General features: G+C 35.3%; 1 protein-coding gene across 2 annotated transcripts in view; it reads right to left on the bottom strand.

Annotated features, from left to right (window-relative positions):
• LOC109073411 (chromosome-associated kinesin KIF4-like) overlaps nucleotides 1-20,044 on the bottom strand; it is a 164,828-nt gene that overhangs the window by 41,948 nt on the left and 102,836 nt on the right. For both annotated transcript variants that reach the window (XM_042711200.1, XM_042711199.1), the window contains exons 15-17: nucleotides 16,962-17,147; nucleotides 16,776-16,879; nucleotides 16,507-16,651 (exon numbers count right to left, since the gene is read on the bottom strand). In XM_042711200.1, the coding sequence (XP_042567134.1) occupies nucleotides 16,507-16,651; nucleotides 16,776-16,879; nucleotides 16,962-17,147 (435 nt within the window). The remainder of the gene's footprint in view (nucleotides 1-16,506; nucleotides 16,652-16,775; nucleotides 16,880-16,961; nucleotides 17,148-20,044) is intronic.

Here is a 20,044-nt window from a genome sequence, read left to right as displayed (position 1 = left end):
GCTGTTTCTCCATCTTGGCTTAGCTTTCAATTTTGTTACGGGAAAGGATGTGCATGACCAGCGGCGCACTTGCTGCATTCTGAAAAGTTTAGATGTTTCTAATTTAATTTTCTACTTGTTAGATTGTGTTTTATGTCTACACCTAGGTAGCCTTAAATTTACCAATAATGAAATACTTATTAATGTTGTACAGTATAGGGGTTGCAAGAGTACTGATTTCTACTAGTCGATTTTTTTATTTAAAAAATACTTGAGTTACTCGACTACTCGTGGTTCATGCTATTGTAAATGAAAACACATTAAATAGTTTTTTTTTTATTTTTATCAATAAGCGCTTATTAATTTATAGCCTTATACAACAATTACATATGTAAATTTGCAAAACTTTATAATTATGACATTACATATATAAATTTTCATGTAACAGCCAGTATTTGTAGCAATCACAGCATTTTTCGTATCTGCATTCGAATACAACGTCGTACAGTTACTTGACAAGACCGTTATGACTTTTTATCTTTTTTTTCCATAGTAATCACTGAACAAGTATGTCGTGTTAAACTAAAATAATTATTAATTTGTAAAATAATATTTATCATGCAAGCAGAGAGATGTCATGACAAACATTTAGTGATCATTTGAACACGACTGAATCCATCCAAGCGCACATTTTCATTACGCAGAAGTCTTTAAGCGAGTCTTAATGTTTAGTGAACTTCACTAAACAAATATGCGTGTGCCGCGCAAACCAGCAAAAGATAAAGATGCAAACATGTAGGACAAGTAGAAAATGTATCCGTATCTACGCTGATTATTAGCCTACTTTTGAGAGAGAACTGGTTTGTTTTTTGAGAGACTGAGACGCGCAACGAGCGCGCTGTGCTTGTTTCATTCATATCGTAGCCTAAGGTTTAAATCCTTGCCTTTTAAATATATACAAATAATATAACGTGTATGATGTATTATTATAGGTGATATTACTCATGCCAAGCTCTGATTTCTGAGAGATGCACGGAGAGGAAACACTAATGCGGTGTTTGATTTGCGCTTTTTAAGGTAAGGTCATAGAAAGTAACAGCTCTTTGTATGCATTATGGTTAATACATGCTCGAGTAGTCGATTGTTTCCGACAAGCCCTAGTACAGTATGACAAAAAAAAAAAAAAAAAAAAAAAAAAAAAAAAAAGCTGTATTTATGTGCGCATGCCCAGTAGAGCCAAACGTTTCCCTTCTAGCCTTAACTGCGCGCATTTGTCATATCCCGAGTTCTGCGTGTGTGTGCTGCGCCAAGGCATCAGTCATTTTAATTTTTGACCACAGTCATAATGTCAGCAACAGCAGCATTATAAAGTAAATAAAATGTAAATAAAGTACATAAAAATAATTTGAAACTTGGTCTTGGTCAACTCGGTCCTAGAGGGCCGGTGTCCTTTAGAGTTTAGCTCCAACCCTAATTAAACACACTTGAACCAGCTAATCAAGCTTTTACTAGACACACTAGAAACATCCAGATAGTGTTAAGGCCAGTTGGAGCTAAACTCTGCAGGGCACTGGCCCTCCAGGATCTAGTTTGGAGACCCCTGTCCTACAGAGTTGTTACTTTGCACATGCTTTTTGATCATTACAAATAATAATGTAAAATGATTTTCTTAGAATAGGAAATATGCTGTCTCTCTCATCACATACATTTAGTTAAGTATGTGGTCTTGAAGAGGATCCTTTTTTTTCTCTCATTTGGACTCGGTCTTGACTTGGACTCGAAACTTTTGGACTTGGACTTGACTTGACTTGGACTCGAACCTCTTTGGACTCGGTCTTGACTTGGACTCGCAACTTTTGGACTTGGACTTGACTTGGACTCGACAAAGCTGGACTTGACTACAGCTCTAATGAATACAACTCACTCTTTCCACAAATGATCAATTTATATGCAATTTTTTTATGCTGCTATCACTTAACCACAGAAAGGATCCAGCTAAAACAGCATTAATATGAGTAGTGGCACTAAGGTATATGTAGCTGTCATTTTAATGAAATAAAATAGCAATTTCTTATAGCTATGTTAGCTTGAAGACACATTTACTTTAACACTCTATGATACCGTGTTGCTTCCAGGCAACATAGCCTATTTTAGGTATTTTTAATAAAATGAGAAACCCATTTAGTTAATAAAGACTATCTCAGAGTAGGAGAACTCAAGTACTAATCAATGAAAATTCAAAAAATTGGTCATATGACCCACAGGGGTCCATTTTGCATCCACTTTCAGGACATAAGCACATTCCACATGACTCCATATTTTCTCTAAGGAACAGTGCATTTATCATCAATTTTCATACTTATAATTGCCTACAAAAGTCTGAGTCACCTTCACTGGTAAGTAAAGAAGCATTTTGAAAAACTTTACATAATATATCATTAAATGTATCATAGAAAATTACAAAAAAACTGCATGTTGCCTTGAGGCAACATTGTACTGTAATGGAATAGCATAAGGCCATGCAGACATACTAGGTTAAATTACAAGTATATGATATAAAAAGTGCTAGAAAAGAGCTATTATCTACTGTAAATCTATTAGAATTTTTGCTTGATATTGTTATGCATTTATAGATGGTTTCAACGGCAACAACAAACAAATGTTACTGTGCATGCGCACTTTTGTAGCCCTAACTTAACTTCCGGTAGACTTCCAAATAGAATCAATAACAACAGCTAAATAGTCCCTCTAGTGTATATTATTTTTTATAAGCTAAATATTTTTGCTGCGTAAACCAGATGGACAAAATCATTCTCTGCCAGCAGGAGCTGCTTTAAAGCGGGAGAAACAGAGGTTTCCCAAGGAACAGCGGTACACAAAGCAGCGCTGAGCTCACAAACGCTGCTTTATCAAACATTACATGCAAGATGAAATGAAAATGACATCGAAAATTATCTAAAGATAGTCTTCCTTCAGAAATACAGTGATATAAAAAAACCCACACCTCGTTTTGATTTTTTCAATGTGCAGTACATGCTCAGGTATATTCAATGAAGCCTTTTGGAAAATCGGTCAGTTTTGATATTGTGGCGAGTAAATAAAATAAATGTATGGGGAACACATCACACAGCACAACCACCTGAGCCCAACATCAGTCTTCTCATCACCTTAACTTTAACTCGTGTTTGCAGCCGGCGCCATAGCCAGACTGATAAACAAACACAGACCGGAAGTTAATTTAGGGCCAGGCGCATGCACCCGATGAAACCGTCTATAAGAATGGTAATTAACATACTATATCTGCACATATTATGACTTCCTGTTGAGAGTAAAAGCTTCCTCAACTTTCACACGCAGGTCCTTGTGTGTGTGTATGCTTGCAAGGATAAGGTGCATATTAGGATATGGTTATTGTGATTTTGAATGTTTTACCTTGAAACAACACTCTTTGTAATATTTTGATATAACTTGATATGCTGGTTTGGTTATATTTGTCACGGTTTCACGGTATCACTGTATTGTTGTTACAGCTCTAAAATGAGTGACTTAAAATTCTTCCAAAAAAAAAAAAAAAAAAAAAAAAACTTTTTTCCACTGAACACAATATATTTTATTTCTGAGCAACATTTCTGAAATCTTTGCTGAATTGTGGGCTGTCCTGCAGCTTTTGTTGTGGATGGCTGATTTGCTGCTAGAGATACTGTAGCACTAAAAGAAGAAAAATAAAGACTGACATCTTTATTTAACCTAAATCTGTAATTACAGTTATTTAATTTTAGTTATATAATTCATATATCATTTATATCATTTCATATTATTTAGTTATATAATTTCATATAAATAATTTAATTTAATAATAACCCAATTAGATGCAAAAACAAAATGTTCTGACAATCTTTGTGAAATTCTACTACAGTAGGTGGACATCCAGAATGGGTAATACCGCCGCGTGTACCACATGCAGTCGCATGTTAAAATCATTCGCAAAACTACCGCCAGGTGGTGCAAAGGAGCGACTTGCAAACTGACTGTAATTGTAAAATGTTGATTTGTAAATGGAGATGAAACAACGAAGTAAAACAACTATAACATTATAATATAACATTTCAACATACTTAAAAACCATTAGAAAATTTACAGTGAGTTAATTTCAAAACGTGGGATAGTCTTAGGCTACAGTCTACACATCAAAAATTAAAAGATATATATATATATATATATATATATAATTATATATATATATATATATATATATATATATATATATATACACACATATACACACACAAGAAAACTTTTAGCTTTTAAGCTATATCTATATATATATCTATATATCTATATATATATATATATATATATATATATATATATATATATATATATCTATATATATATATATATAGATAGATATAGCTTAAAAGCTAAAAGTTTTCATTTCAGGTCGTTCTTGGTAAAACTAAATAAATAAATAAAAATCCTTCAGGTTCCATATGCAGAGCGAAATGAGAACGGTCCAGCATTTAGAAATAATTCCTATTAACTCTGCTATTATTCTTGATTTTTCACGCTGCTAACACTTTGCCGTTTCGAATTATGCATTTACTATGTGACCAAAAATGGAGTACTATCTGTTTCAGCTGTTTGATCATGCTGGTGCCTCACGCGCACATATTCATTGGAAAAAGCGCAGCCGTTCACCGTGCCATAAGGTGTGAGCAGCGGTCAACTTTGGCATATTTTTTGCTCATTATGATTTTTTCCCCGTCGATACTGAAACAAGCGTGAACTACAAAGCCTGTTTTACCTAATGAATAACAGTTTAGCTTCAAAATGTGCAACACCACAAATATGGAAACATTTGGATATGTCCCGAATGAGAGAGGTAAGCTCAACCTTATGTTTCGCTTTAAATTATTATTAGTTTTTGTTTGTTTGTTTATAGCTAAGCCTATATTATATACTGCAATTATATTTATCCATTAGAATTATATTTTTTTTTCCTTGTTTTTTTCTGATAGTTAAATTTAAAGGATTTGTTGTAAAGTGAGGGGAACTAAAAATATCCTGTTGGTACATTATAACATTATTAGGCCTACTGTTATTTTTCTGAATGTAATAAAATGCTTCTTATACATGACATTTTTTTTCCTCTCAAAAACTTTATTTTTAGCTGTTTTCAAAAAACATACAGCAAACGAAAATAGGCGATTAAAATTGGTTAAAATTTGTTACTTTGGGTTAAAAAAAAAAAATTGGTTAAATTCTGTTACTGTGGGTTAATCTAGGCTTTGTTGTTAACTATTTACAAGTTTTGTGTTTATCCCTTTTTTTTCCATGCATCTGAAAATTACTTTAAGAAACAAAAAAAAGCCTCCTTCCCCCTAACAATTGTGCATGCCCATTCACTTTGTGTGCTCTGGCGCAGAACCTGCCTCCCGCATTGCTCAGCAATGAACAATTAAAAAATATTAAACAAAAAAGTCTCTGTCCCATTTCATACAGGAATTGTTAATTTTAAAAACAAATCAAAATGTATTGTTAGTTTCATGGTAACATGCAATCAAGGTCTTCGGTTACTATACAAGATACAAGTTCATCTAGGCTATTTAACATGCACTGACTTTTTCACCCGTTTCAACTAATAAACTCCTTGAGATTTTAAAGTCAGTTTAATAGTATTGAGATTTAAGTTAAATCGAATATATAAATATATTATATATATATATATATATATATATATATATTTAAAAATATATATATATATATATTTAAAATAAAACAAAAAAAACCTGAAAGTCTGTGAAACGTCAGTCAACAAAGCATTTTTTTAAACAATGGCACTTAAAGTTTTGAACTAAAACATTATTTCAACCATATAGCCTGTGAATGAATAAAAATGCATATTTTTCAATGAAAAAACACTTAGAGAGTGTAGGTTGCTTCTGGTGTTTGGATTTGTACTTCAATATAATGAGGTCCAAGTTTAAGAATACACAAATCCGCCGCAAACTCTATGGGCGCCGCCATCTTGCCTGCCGCCATTACTGCGTGCCTGCGAAGTGTGACGGTGTGACACTTACCGGTGCCGTCTAATGACATTTCAATGAAAGCGGATCCTGCTCATTAAAGAAAATGTCTGGTGAAAGGGAAAATTGGGTAGATGATGTCAGGCAGTGGCCAAAACTTACTGATAAAGGTAATTTATTGACAACATAATGTAATAATGTATAAATATGTAATGTATTGTAATTAAGAAGTGTATTAATTGATGACAACAATAAAACCGAACGCTGTCATTACTAGCTGTGTTGTTAATATGTTCACAAGCTTCACAAGTTTCAAATAACTATTAGGCCATCCTTAAAAAATATTCTTGTTTGCCATAACCGACCGACCCTGTCAATTTAGGACTGACCCAATTAATTATTTTTTTTCCCCTTTTTGTCCGACCGACTTGCCGATTGTAATTGCTTTAAGACCCACAGATTTTTTTTTACTCTTCAAACTAATACAAATGCAATAAAATGTGAGACACACGCAATTGACGCTTTTCACACGCTCTCACGCCACACATCCATTTTCTCACGCACAGAAAAATCGCGAAGCAAAGAGGACACGGAGACTGACAATCTCAGCTCTCAGATTCTGTCAATTTTATTATGAAATTCAAACAATGAATACCGTTTTGGTGCTTGTAAACGTGACGCGACAGATCCCTAGCGGCACCTGAACTGATCATCTCTAGCTAATAGTAAAGAACTCTGTGTAATCCGTATGGCCGTAAACATGGGCAGTCAATGTGCAACAAAGGTTCGTGGATTTCAAAAACGGGTTTATTCCATGCCTGTAGTTTTGTGCTGTTGTTAAAAACAGCCAACCACACAACACACTCTTCTCGGCATCACTGGACAGCATACGTACTAAAAAAACTAAATAAAAATAACTTTTCGTACAGCTATAATATGCTACAGCCGCCTATGGGACTAACGCTACTTCAGCTACTTCCTTAGCAGCAAGGCACGCAGTAATGGCGGCGCTGCTGTACTTCCGTTCTCCCCCTAACATCACTATAGCCTACACGTTTTTATTTTTTATTTTTTTTGTAATGTATTTTTTCTCTCTCTCTAACAGCATTAACTTACAATGAAATACGTCTTCCTTCAGGTAGACTGAATGTTTTACTGCCTTGCTTAATGTTGGGCTCATGATCAATAAGTTGCATTCAGCTAAACTGATTTTGTAAAATCAAAACTTGCAGAAGGTGAAACTGGGTGCAGTTCGCGCTCGCTGTGAAGCTGGAGCAGCTGGCAGATTCCGCTTGGTCTTAAAGCCTTCCTCAAATGCCTACATTCACAAATAATGATTTTCGCCAAAAAAAAATAAAAAATAAAATAACTAAAAAATAAAGAATGATTAATTATCAATTGAGAATTTGTCATTATTATGGTCTGGTAAAAATAATAATATGGGCTGCGAGAAAATAAATAAAAAGAGTAGGGCTGCTGTGAGTGCAGTATATTTCAACCAAGTAGCATGACAACACCGGCCCTCGGCCAAGAAACAGACCGAATCCTCCCAGTGCTCCCGATTAGCCAATCCAAGCCTGATCCTGATTAGCCAATCTAATCCTATACATGTACATACATACATACATATACAAGATCAGCATTTAAACACTATAAAAAAAACACACAAGAATTATCTGCTTGATGACACGGTTATTTTTATTATTGCGAAGAGAGAAGAATGAAGAGCGTGTCTGGAAAAGGAAAGTTTCGTTTATCAAATTAGTCAATGATTTTAGCAACACAGGTTCAAATCCAGGTTGTGGTGTTTTTTATTTATATATAATAAAATTATGATAATAATAATATAAAATGATTAATACAATTGTGCTCTGCAGTTCGCTGGTTTATGTTACACTTTTTTATATTTTAGATAGAGTGTGTCCATTTTACACTAAGCAACCAGTAGCGACTGAATTCAGTCCAGCTGGAGGGGGTTGGGGTTTGGGGTGGTTCTGTATAGCTTGTGGGGGTTGAAATAAAGGTGTGAACCTCTTGCTCTTTCATATGGACAGTGTCTGATGAGGGTTTCAAACTTGCAGAGCAGGTTAAGGCAAAGTGTTTTCATGCCTTGTTTAGTTTGGCTTTTGCAATTTTTGCAACTGCATAGGCCTAAAGAGTATTACATACAATATAATATGTTTTGTTTTATCTCAGGAATTAAATTGAAAGACAAATTATTAATTGGATGAAGTACTGGAAGTACTGCTTGAAAAACTTTTTCAGTGTATTGACGTGACATTCGCAATCAAAACCTGAAAAATAAATTCTCACAGAATGTATTTATTACCAATATATTGAACCATCTCTTTAAGTTTTTCTAAATCCCAAAAAGGGGCCAGACATCAGAAATGTCTCCGTCTATGAATGTGTTTTATAGGCTATTTTAGATTTGACAAATACACATGCATTATGGACGTGAGAAAAAGACCCGAGGTTTTGGGAAACACCATATTTTGTAGACTTTCAATGCACAAACCAGAAGCAACAATATCTGCAGAATGGAGAACGGTTGACCAATTCTCAAAACATACAATATCAATTTTATTTCAATTTTCGTTTTTATGTGTTTCAGAGGAAAAATCAATGTTCTGAAAGCAGAATTTATACGTGTATAAAATGCTTTAAAAAAAAAAAACTTTAACAGAGACGTCTAGAGGGTATTTAATAGGTCTACCCCCACGTAAGATTTTTCTAGTTGCTAGTAGTCGCTAATTTAAGTCATTATTCAACTAATCATACGTTTATATTAAATTAACATCTATAATCCATAATGAGCCTTAATATATTCCGCGCTCAAGCACATGCATTAAGTTTGCCACAAAGCACAGGCAGAAGTAGCCTTATAATTGTGAAAAAGGAGACATTTTAATTATTTATTAATAAACAAATGTTTTCTTGTTGGTGACAAGATGAAATTCACAGTGCTGACTCTCATCTCCACAGTATATTGTACACGCCTTTAAAGAGAAATGCAACCTTAGATTACATAATGCTTTCGTTTTTAATTTGTTCATTTAAAAGTAGACATTTCAAGCTTTCTGTAGATATATTTCTCATATATGTGAGACACCCAAATTTTAAGTTATTTTATTATCAGGAAAAAAATCAAGTGATTAATAATTTTTGCACAAATACTTGAATATGAATAATAATAGAGCACATTTATTTTAGGTCACAGTATGGGAATCGCATTAAAAAAAAAAAATCTTCACAAGTCTACAACCGAGACAGATGCAGTTATAACTTGTAAATTGAAGGCTATTTGATGTTTTAACATGATCTAACGGCCGATGCCGCTCCAAATCATTGATCATTCATTGCTCTTGATCAAGATTAAACAGATGCATGACTCCTATAAAATTGTTTTAATAAATCTCCCTTGCATTAAATAATAAAGATTCAAAGCAGGTTAAGTTAAATATTATTGTACAAAAATAATTATAAAATGCTATAGACTGCGAATAAGATTGCGGTTTTACATTTTGCTTATGCATTAAAGTAAATAATTTTGTACATGCAATTATCCAAAATGAAACCAAACAAGATTTGTAATGAAGATGTGTAGACAAATAAGAATAAATGCTGCGCATCGCACTCAGCATCATGAGTGCCACGCAAATCTTGCACTCTGATATTTTAAGGAATATGATACACACCTGCATTTAAATGTATTAAATGCATAATTTTTTTTTTCACTTTACTTAAATTGTATGAAAACAAGTAAAGAAGGCTCCCTTTAAAATCACTTAAGTTGTCTATTAAGTTCTTTTTTACATCGTGTGCAATTTGTTGATTATAATGAGAGAACTTGAGCTTAAACGTTTATTAATCCGTCCATTCTTTAGAGTTTCAATGATTTAGCTAAATTGTGCCGGTTTAATTTATTTGTTTCTTGTCTTAATTAGGCCTAAATAATGGAAGCGAAATTATTCAGTGCCTTACGTTTTACTAAAAAAGGAAATAATTTATAAAACACAACAATTTCTTAATCAGTGTACAGACATATCTTTTTCCCAAGAAGTTATCTGTCAAAATAAAGGACAAGTAGTGCGTGACAAAAATGCATGCTGTTTTATTAAAGGAATTTATTTATGACAAATATAGGCCTAATATGTGAGAATATTGACATTTTGCATATAAATCCATGTAGCCTACCTCACTAAAATAGGCTACCACTTTTAATGCTCCGATGCAAAGTAAACCACCATTTCTTTAGGATAATATAACACATAATTCATATTATATAAATAATACGGCACACCTATTAAATGTTTCAAATCTGAAATATGGTGTAATACTGTGCAGCTTAGAGAAAATATAAGCACGGGCTCATAGGCTGGACATTAACCTATCTGCTAACGCGGATACTCGTTTTGAGGCAAATTCTCCTGATAAGACCGAAAAGAACTTAAATTACACTTTCAGTTTTGATCATACTGATAACAGCAATACATCAAACAAATCTGTATAGGGTCTACTTTTATTTGTATACACACATGATCACAACAAAACTTTGTGAATTTATAAAATAAAGAAAACAAACAGAGTGCGCTGTCTGCAGCCTTGGTCTGCGGTGATCTTTATTTAGAAATGCGTCATTAAAATGAACTGTAACTCAGTGAATACTCAACACAGAGACATGAGAGATATCTATAGAAAGCTTGGCATGTCTACTTTTACACTAAGCAATTGCTACCAAAAACAAATATCCTGTGATAAAGTAATCCATATGAAAACAATGCGATGTCCATCTTTCACGTGTCTCTTCATTATATCTAATGCGACCACGCCCATGCGCCGAGCGCGCTATTGTTATTATAAGCGTCCATGTGAAGCTCGCGGCGGGTAACCGCCCTCATCAGAGCAAATAAAGCAGCGAGACTGTACATCACGTTTTTTAATTGTTACTGTTCGCTTCGCGCTGAGAGGAATAAGACATAATTCACCTCAATAAGACCGCTGAGAGGAATAAGATTTGGATTACCTCAGAAAGAAGAACGAAGCAGCTTGACCCAGCAGAGATAAACATGAGTAAGTCTTTTTAATTATTAATCTACTTGTATTAGTTTTCATATAACTTGTACACATTTTACTCGTTAGACTTTTTCCAAGCTATAATTCCTGAGTAAATGTATAATCAGGTGAAACATTATGAAGTTTCATTTACATTATCTCAATGTTTCTTTTTAATGTTCTATAACATAGACAGCAATACGATATAAAAGTAATATGAATTATAATGTTGCTAGCTTAATGTCATTAAGAATGATTAGACAAAACTTTACTGTGATAGGTTATTCTCGGTTCACGAATATAGCCATATATGTTTAGAACTATATATATTGTATAGGCCTTCATACAAAGCATGCTTGTGTTTTCAAGAATGTAACTAAGCTTCTGTTTATCAATATCTGCTCTGGTGTATATATTTTTAATGTGCTATACCCCGTCATTGGTGTTTGCAATCGTCTGAGGGAAAAAAAGTGTATCAAGTAAGCTGTAAATATCACTGACAATAAATGTGCTATGTGGTAATTGTGTTCTTTTTTTCCTACAAGTTACTAATAGTATCAGTGACCATCACAATAATGTTAAAAATGCAGTTTATTTGCGTAAACAGCATGCTTACTTTTTTATTTCAGGTAAATAATAACCTGGTGCAAAGCGAGCCAATGCAAATAAGCAGCCCACTCAGGAACCTGGAACACAGCTAAGACCAAGCGAGAGGCACACTCCCATCTCTTCAAACATCTCTTCAAAAAAAGTATGTCCTTCAGAGCACATAAACAATATACATTTTGGAAATTTCAGGTATGTGATGTTCATTTATATATTTCAACATGACACATGAGCCTGCATTTATTTGATCCAAAATACAGAAAGTTGCATTTGCATAGTAATATTGTGAAATATTTTTACTATTTATAATTACCCGTTTTGTATTTGAATATATTTTAAAATTTAATTTATTCCTGTGATCAAAGCTAAATTTTCAGCATCATTACTCCAGTCTTACTCCAAGTGTAACAATATACACTATACCATTTAAAAGCTGGGAGTCAGTAATAATAATGATAATAATAATAATAATAAATGTTTTTTTGAGTATCAAATCAGAATATTAGAATGATCTGTGAAGGATCGTGTGACTAGAGTAATGATGCTAAAAATTCAGCTTTGATTGTTCCTAATAAACTGTTTAACTGCACTCGCAAGTGAATCTCAAGTTATTTTTTGGGATAATTAAATATATTCTAAAATTACAAACATAAAAATATATAAATTTATTTTATCCTCACATTCTTTCTTGTAACTCTTTTCTCTGTCACATACCTGCCTGAAAGGCTCATTATGTGGGTCTTTGTCTTCTCAGGTGTGAACCACACAAATATTCATGATAGTTGACGCCTACTCACATATGCCCTTTTGAAACAAAAAGTGTCTTAGAAATTTTAAATTAATCTATTGTTTTCTGTGAGTGAGTAAACAAGATGCTTTTCACATTTTGAAGCAAAAATTCTAGGCTACAAGCTCCAGGTTTGACAGTCTTGTGAACAAATGTTCTCTAGGTGTTTTATGACCTTATTTCAGTGACTTCAAAATTGTAGTTTTTTACTAACCACGCATAAATGTTGTTTTCTCAAAAACACAATCATGTACATACATGCTATTTAAATATTATTGTAGCTCAGTTTGTACTGATTACAGTATTATTAGACTTTAGCCATGTATCTATTTATAAGCAACTGAAAAAGCACAAAAGTCAGGGGATGTCAAAACTTCTCCAGGCCCCCAAAACCCTCTAGACCTCAGAGGGTTAATCTTGCTTGAATTCAAGAAATGCACAAAACTTCATAAGTACTAAACTTTCATCTATGAAAAATAAATATTTGAACTACAGTGTTTTTATTTCATTTTCCCTGACTGTAGCAGTCAAATGTAACATCAGCTAGGCAAAGCTGACGGCTATTTGTGAAAATGTGCTTTGAAGCGCTTGTTTGATAACTTGTGGTTAAAGCGCCACTCATCGGTCAAAAGCTGCAAATGCACTTTGCAGACGCGGCGGCGGTGGCACTCGCAGCGACAAAAAGCTCATTCTGATTGGCCAACCTACTGTACTTGTCTGAACGAAACAAAGAGCAGGCAGACTGAATGAGGAGCAGATTCCCTCTCTGACAACAGGAGGTGCTTATTGATAGCTTTCAGTCACGTGACCGACTTTTTTAAACCCTCGGGCCGGGCTTCAGAGTTCAGGTCATAGTTCAGATATGGGCCAGGCCTCGGGTCTGTTTTAGGCTTCTCCTTATTTTTTATATTTTAGACATCCATCAATTAGTGATGAAAAAATTGTCATGCTGGTGGAAACAACATGAGACCGTGCTGCCGCGACAAGTGTGGCTCGACAGTGTGTAGTGTCCTGCCAGCAGCAGCATGTATGATGCGTGCTGTCAGCGCAGCTGAACAGTTCTGCGTTCAAATGCACGCAATAACCTTAAGCTTGACGCAAAGCATCGGCAAAAGTAATTACCGTAAATGTGTCAGGGGAAAAGAGGAAGGAGATATTTGAATTATTTACTAATAAATAGTGTTTTCTAAGTCAGTGTCGCAAGGATATAGTTGCCGATCCTGACTCGCCACCTCTTCATTACATATGCCTTTAGAGAGAAGTGCATGTTTACGGATTATGATTATAATGAAAGAGTTTTTGCTTTTGACTTGTTTCATTTTAAGTGGTTATTTAAAGCTTTCTATAGATATATTTATCATGTCTGAGAGGCATGTATTCACTTAGTTTCGGTTCACTTTTGTAAAGCACTCCTGTTCAAGACGAGACTGCAGAAAGCGCATCATGTTTGTTTTCTTTAATTTATAAAAGCACAACATTTTGCTGATATTGTGAGTGCATACAAATAAAAGTAGACCCTTAACAGTTACAAATGATGTATTACTCTTACCTATGAGCAAAAATGACGGCATATTCACTGAAAATATATTCACTGGCGCCTCCATGACCTGCAAAACACGCTTCAGCTTGCACTCTCCACACAAACTATTAGATACAGCACACATTTATCTAGGTTTAGCAAGTGTGATGATTTGAGAAGGCTAAATTGATCAAACATAGGCTCACTGTCTGCCAATGGCCAACTGGTCTTTACTTTAAAAAACTAAAACATATTTAACAAACAAAAAATGCTCCAAACGTTTTTCTAAATTAACTTAAAGGGGTCATATGATGTTGCTAAAAAGAACATTATTTTGTAATGAAAATTTAATGAAATGCGTTTATGCGGTTCAAAAAAAATTTTTTCACATAATGTACTTTGTTTCTTATAGTTTTTTTTTTTTTTTTTTTTACAAAGCTAATCGGTCTGAAAAGCGAGGTGTGCTCTCATTGGTCAGCTATCCAGTGCATTGTGATTGGCCAAATGTTTCAAGCGTCTGACGGAAATGTTACGCCCCTCAACATATACTGTTATGGCATGTCCCGTCAGAACACCGGCATGACAGGACAAAAACAATAAAGCCCATTACAAACGTGGCATTTTTGCATCCAGTGGGGACATAATTACTGATTGTAATTACCTATACTGTCTTTTTACGCGTTGTGTTGCAAATCACGCCACGTAAACATAAATCCATGACTGCATTTGTGATCGGAGAAACGACTAACAAGTGCTACTCTACACTGCTCAAAATTTGCATTTGAATCATCAGTGGCAAATCCTTTACATATGTAAACCTACTTGCGTGAGTCAGAAGCACTAGACTGTTCTTGCAAAAGAGTGAGGAATGGCCAGCAACTTGAGTGAGGAACAGCCAGGGGCTTGAGTAAGAAACGGCCTGTGGCTTGAGTGAGTAGCAGCCAGCGGCTATAATGAGGAACGGCTGGCAGATTCAACAAAGGAGCGGCCGGGGGTTGCGGCAACCACATGTGATGACCCAGGGCTGGACTGTGCTTCGTCCACGGTGAAAGCTGATCTGGCGATCCACAGCAACGGCGCGAAGTTGATGTATTTCCTCAGCGACCAGCGCAGATCAGCTCTAGGCATGACGAAACGGATATCGCGCTCTTTTGGAAGGCCAAACAAAGTAGTTTCACTTTCACAATAAAACACACATCTTCTCCATGAAATGGTGCCTGCAGCAACAGCGAGAATTATAGGTACGCCTTCTTTCTTTGCGTGAACATTTGGGCAGTGTTATGCAAATCTACCCACATAGTGACGTAGAGATGAGGGGTCATGTTAGAACAATCCGTTTTAGGGGGGCGTGGACAAGTCTTAATTTTTATAAAGAATATCTCTTTGGATTTGAGACTTTAGTCTTTGCAACTTTACAGATCTTCTTTATGCACCAAGAGCTTGTAACACTCCAAAGAGAAAGGAAAAATTTAAATCATATGACCCCTAAAATAAAAAATAAATAAACAAAATAGACACTTTCCATTACATACAAAACTGAACTATTTTATTAGCTGAAACAGTAGTATAAGCTGTTTTGGGAGAAGGGGAAAAAAGACAGGCACAGGTCAGACTTGGCCGGTAATTCTGATAAGCTGTCAGACACGGGTCGGGCTATGGTCTGAGCATCTCTGGCCAGGGCCGGGCTAGGGTCTAAATTTGAGTCCCGTGCGGGGCTCTACTGCCTGCTATAGTATTTTTCTCTTTGTGTCCATCTTCAGCGTCTTTGGCCTCTGTTAACGGCCGTTTACAGACTTCATATTTTCACATAAATTATATTTTGGAAAATGATTGCATTGCAATGTAGTTTCTGCAAGTCCAGAACAGATATGAGCTGCAATAAAACAAAAAATGGCTGGTTGCTGATCGCCTATGTTGACTGCTCGCACCAACAGGAGGGGGAGGGGTCGTGTTACTCTCTATGCTGCACATAACCTGAAAGATTCCTACATTTTCAGTCTTTGAGGACACATGAAAAACAGTGCATACCGCAGGAACGGTATAACGAAAAATGTTAGTGGTTTTGAAACTTTCAAATCATGGAAATCGGTAATCGGCCCATGCCTATCCACAACGGTACAATGTTGCCTGAGAGCAACAACTAGATATGAAATGTTACTTTTTATTAAATATGAGATGTGTAATACATTAAAAATGTGATTAATCTGCATGTTCAAGTGTTCGGTTAAATAATGTTTTCAATAAATATATTTATTTTTTCTTCATGAAAATGTCAAATGTTTCAATTTGTCCATTGTGGTACAATGTTGCCTTGAGGCAACAAACTTTTAATAAATACAAATTAGAAAAATTATGAAAATGTTTATTGATACTGTAATAGTGTCCAATTTTGAGCAGGAAAAGAATCACAAATATAATTTTTTTCCTTATTGATATTATATTGCGTACCATACAGTGAACCTTTGTCTTTACATTTTGGTAAAACCTCCCATCCCTAATCAACAGATTAAACACATGAAGGTTTGTAAACAAACCTGAATCTCCTGGTTGAGTTTAGATACATTGCGCACAGATGACTCTTTGAGCTTAAGCAGCTTAGACTGATCTTGAAGCTTCTTCTTTAACTCAGTGATTTGACCTTCCAGCTCCTGAAGTCTCTTCCTGCGTTGTTCACTCAGTCTAGAGTGAAACAAGACAATACAAGACAATAGAAATGTTAAACTATCATTAACATGCCATTGTGTTGCAGCAGTAGAATGGGCAGCTCAAGTTTGGAGAGAAACCAGCACAGATATTGAGTTACTTGGCCTGATTGGTGTCCTTCTTGGCAGACTGCAGAGCCTGGATGAGATCTTCCTTCTCTTTCTGCAGAGAGCCAACCGAAGCCTGCAGACTTTGAATATTCTCCTGGAGATGTGAAACAACCATTTCAACACCACTTACATGGCATTCACCAATACAATTTTTATGATTTGGTTTTCTGCCTTACCTGATATTCAGTTTGCATGGGCTCCAAATGATTATCATTTTGACACATCTTCTTGACAAAAGCCTCTTTTAGCGCCAAAACTTTATTGAGCTCAATGAGTTCCTTCGACATCTGAGCCTGCCGCAGTGCATGCTGGGCTGTGTAGGCTTCTGGAGAGTCTTTGGCTTGAGGATCAGCACAGACTTCCTAAATTGTTATGAATGAATATATAACAAACTAGTGTAAAAATTAAGATTCATCATCAAAAAAAAAAAATTATATATATATTGAGTGGAATATAATATATATATATATACATATATTTTAAAATACATATATATATATATGTATGTGTGTGTAAGGGTCTGTAATTTTTAATGGTACGTTTCTTTTAACAGAGACAGAATACCAACCAAAAAAATCCAGAAAAAACACATTATAAAGCTAAGAAATTGATTTGCATTTCAGTGAGTGAAATAAGTATTTGATCCCCAAGCAAAACATGACTTAGCACATGGTGCAGAAACACTTGTTGGCAAGCACAGAGGTAAGACGTGTTTTGTAGTTGGTCTCCAGGTTTGCACACATCTCAGAAGGGATTTTGGTCCACTCCTCTTTACAGATCCTCTCTAAATCCTTAAGGTTTCTTGGCTGTTGTTTGGGAACTCGAAGTTTCAGCTCCCTCCACAGATTTTCTATGGGATTGAGGTCTGGAGACTGGCTAGGCCACTCCATGACCTTAAAGGGTTACTCCACTGCAAAATGAAAATTTTGTCATTAATCTCTAACCCCCATGTCGTTCCAAACCCGTAAAAGCTTTGTTCATCTTCGGAACACAATTTAAGATATTTTGGATGAAAATCGGGAGGCTTGAGACGGTCCCAAATAAATAACAGTGTCAAGGTCCAGGAAAGTATAAAAAGCATCGTCAGAATAGTCCATCTGCCATCAGTGATTCAACCGTAACATTATGAAGCGACAAGAAAAAAAATTGTACATTAAAAATCAAAAATAACGACTTTATTCAACAATTCCTCCCCTCTTTGTGTCTCCAAATCAGCGTAGCGCTATTTTGGCAATTCTGAGCAGTACACATATGGCGTACGCTCTTCTGTGTGAGCCCCGCTGTGCTGTTTGCTTTCAAACCAAAGCGTAAATACACATAAAAAACGTATACTTGTGGCGCAGCTGACACAGAAAAGCATAAGCCGCTTGCTTACCAATGGTTTGCTTTGTGACTGTGGTCCCAACTGCCTTAAGGTCATTAACAAGCTCCTCCCGTGTATTTCTGGGCTGATCCCTCACCTTTCTCATGATCATCCTTACCCCATGAGGTGAGATCTTGCACGGAGCTTCAGACCGAGGCTGACTGATGGTTGTTTTGTATCTCTTCCATTTCCGAATAATCGCACCAACAGTGGTCTCCTTCTCACCTAGTTTCTTACTGATGGTCTTGTAACCCATTCCACCCTTGTGCAGATCTACAATCTTGTCTCTGACAAACTTTGACAGCTCTTTGGTCTTGCCCATGGTGGTGGGACAGGTTGGAATGGAAGATACAGATTGTGTGGGCAGGTGTCTTATACACCTAATTAGCTGATATTAGGAGTAACTTCTTAAAGTGACAGGACTAATCGATGTCCCAGATGGGCAGATAACCAGTCTGTGGGAGCCAGAATTCTTGCTGGCTGGTAGGGGATCAAATAATTATTTCACTCACTGAAATGCAAATCAATCTTTAAACTTTGTGTGTGTTTTTTCTGGATTTTTTTTTTTTTTGAAATGGTTTTGTTCAAAAAGAAATAATGGTAAATTAAATACTAGAAAAAGAATATAAAATAGGAAATATTCAAAGACCGTTTACTACAGAAAACTACAGTTCAGTTCAATTAACAACAACAACAACAACAACATTATAATAATAATAATAATAAATAAATAAATACATACATAAAAATGGTCCAAAAACTAGTAACTTAAACAGGGTTTGTACAGATACCGCAAAATAAAATTCCAGGACTTTCAAGGACTTGCACTACTTTTTTGGTTTTCAAGGACTAAAATCAGATCTCACTTATCAATCAATATTATTATTAGGGGTGGACGATATCTCAATATTTAAAATATATCTCGATATTTTTTTAAACACGATATGGATTTTGACATATCGTATATATCGATATATTGTTTATATTTAATTCTGATTCCGCCACTTTGCTTGTTTGTCTTCACTGTGCTGTGCTCGCCCCCGCCTCCATGATTTTGTTCCCCCTCCCCTCGCGTTGAACATGGCGTCGTCCGCAACCAGACCTCAGGCTGCAGAACTAGTATAAAAAAAGGACAACTGGCTCCATTATATGGAGATACCTTGGTTTTAAGGCGTCGGGCGAACAGCAGGCAGATGTCTACTGTAGGGCCCTATGATTTCCGCGATGCAGAAAATGCGGACGGAATCCAGTCATAAAAACGTAATGTACAGTTTAAGGTGGAATGTCACGAAATTTGTCAAATTTTAAATGAATTAATCAAAAGTAGGTCATTGCGCTCACATCAAATTGCGATATAGACTAATATCTGTAAATATTAAGCCGGAAAAGTCTATTTAAATACGAATCCTTTATGTTGTGCGTGTCTGTGTTAATGAATGGCGCAGAAGAGCTTCTTCGTTTTATTACACACACTGAAGCGCGCGTTACGCTCGCGGTGATTTCAGCGTCTATCTTCTCACTAAATGAGGATGTGAACACATGAACAACATCTCCAGAACTGCACTGAGAGTCACTTCATGAGCATCTGACCATTTGATTTAAGTAAAACTAGCGTCATATCACATCACAGACTGTAGTATCACATACACAGAACTGTAACGGTAAACCCGTCAAAATAAAAGTATTTGCCAGAAATCTATTACTAGCCTATTGTTCAGCAGAATGTACATAGCCTACTACTACTACTACTAATATTAAAATGAAACGAACATTATTTAAGGAATAATCACACAACATTTCTTCCATGTATTATTTTTAATAGTAAATCCCCTTTTTTACAAAAAAATAAAGTTAGCTTATTTTTCAATAATTAAAAGATAAATTAAATGAATGTTT

The sequence above is a fragment of the Cyprinus carpio genome, chromosome A21, assembly GCF_018340385.1.
Source record: "Cyprinus carpio isolate SPL01 chromosome A21, ASM1834038v1, whole genome shotgun sequence".
NCBI lineage: Eukaryota > Metazoa > Chordata > Actinopteri > Cypriniformes > Cyprinidae > Cyprinus > Cyprinus carpio.
This window is presented reverse-complemented; position numbering and strand designations above follow the sequence as displayed.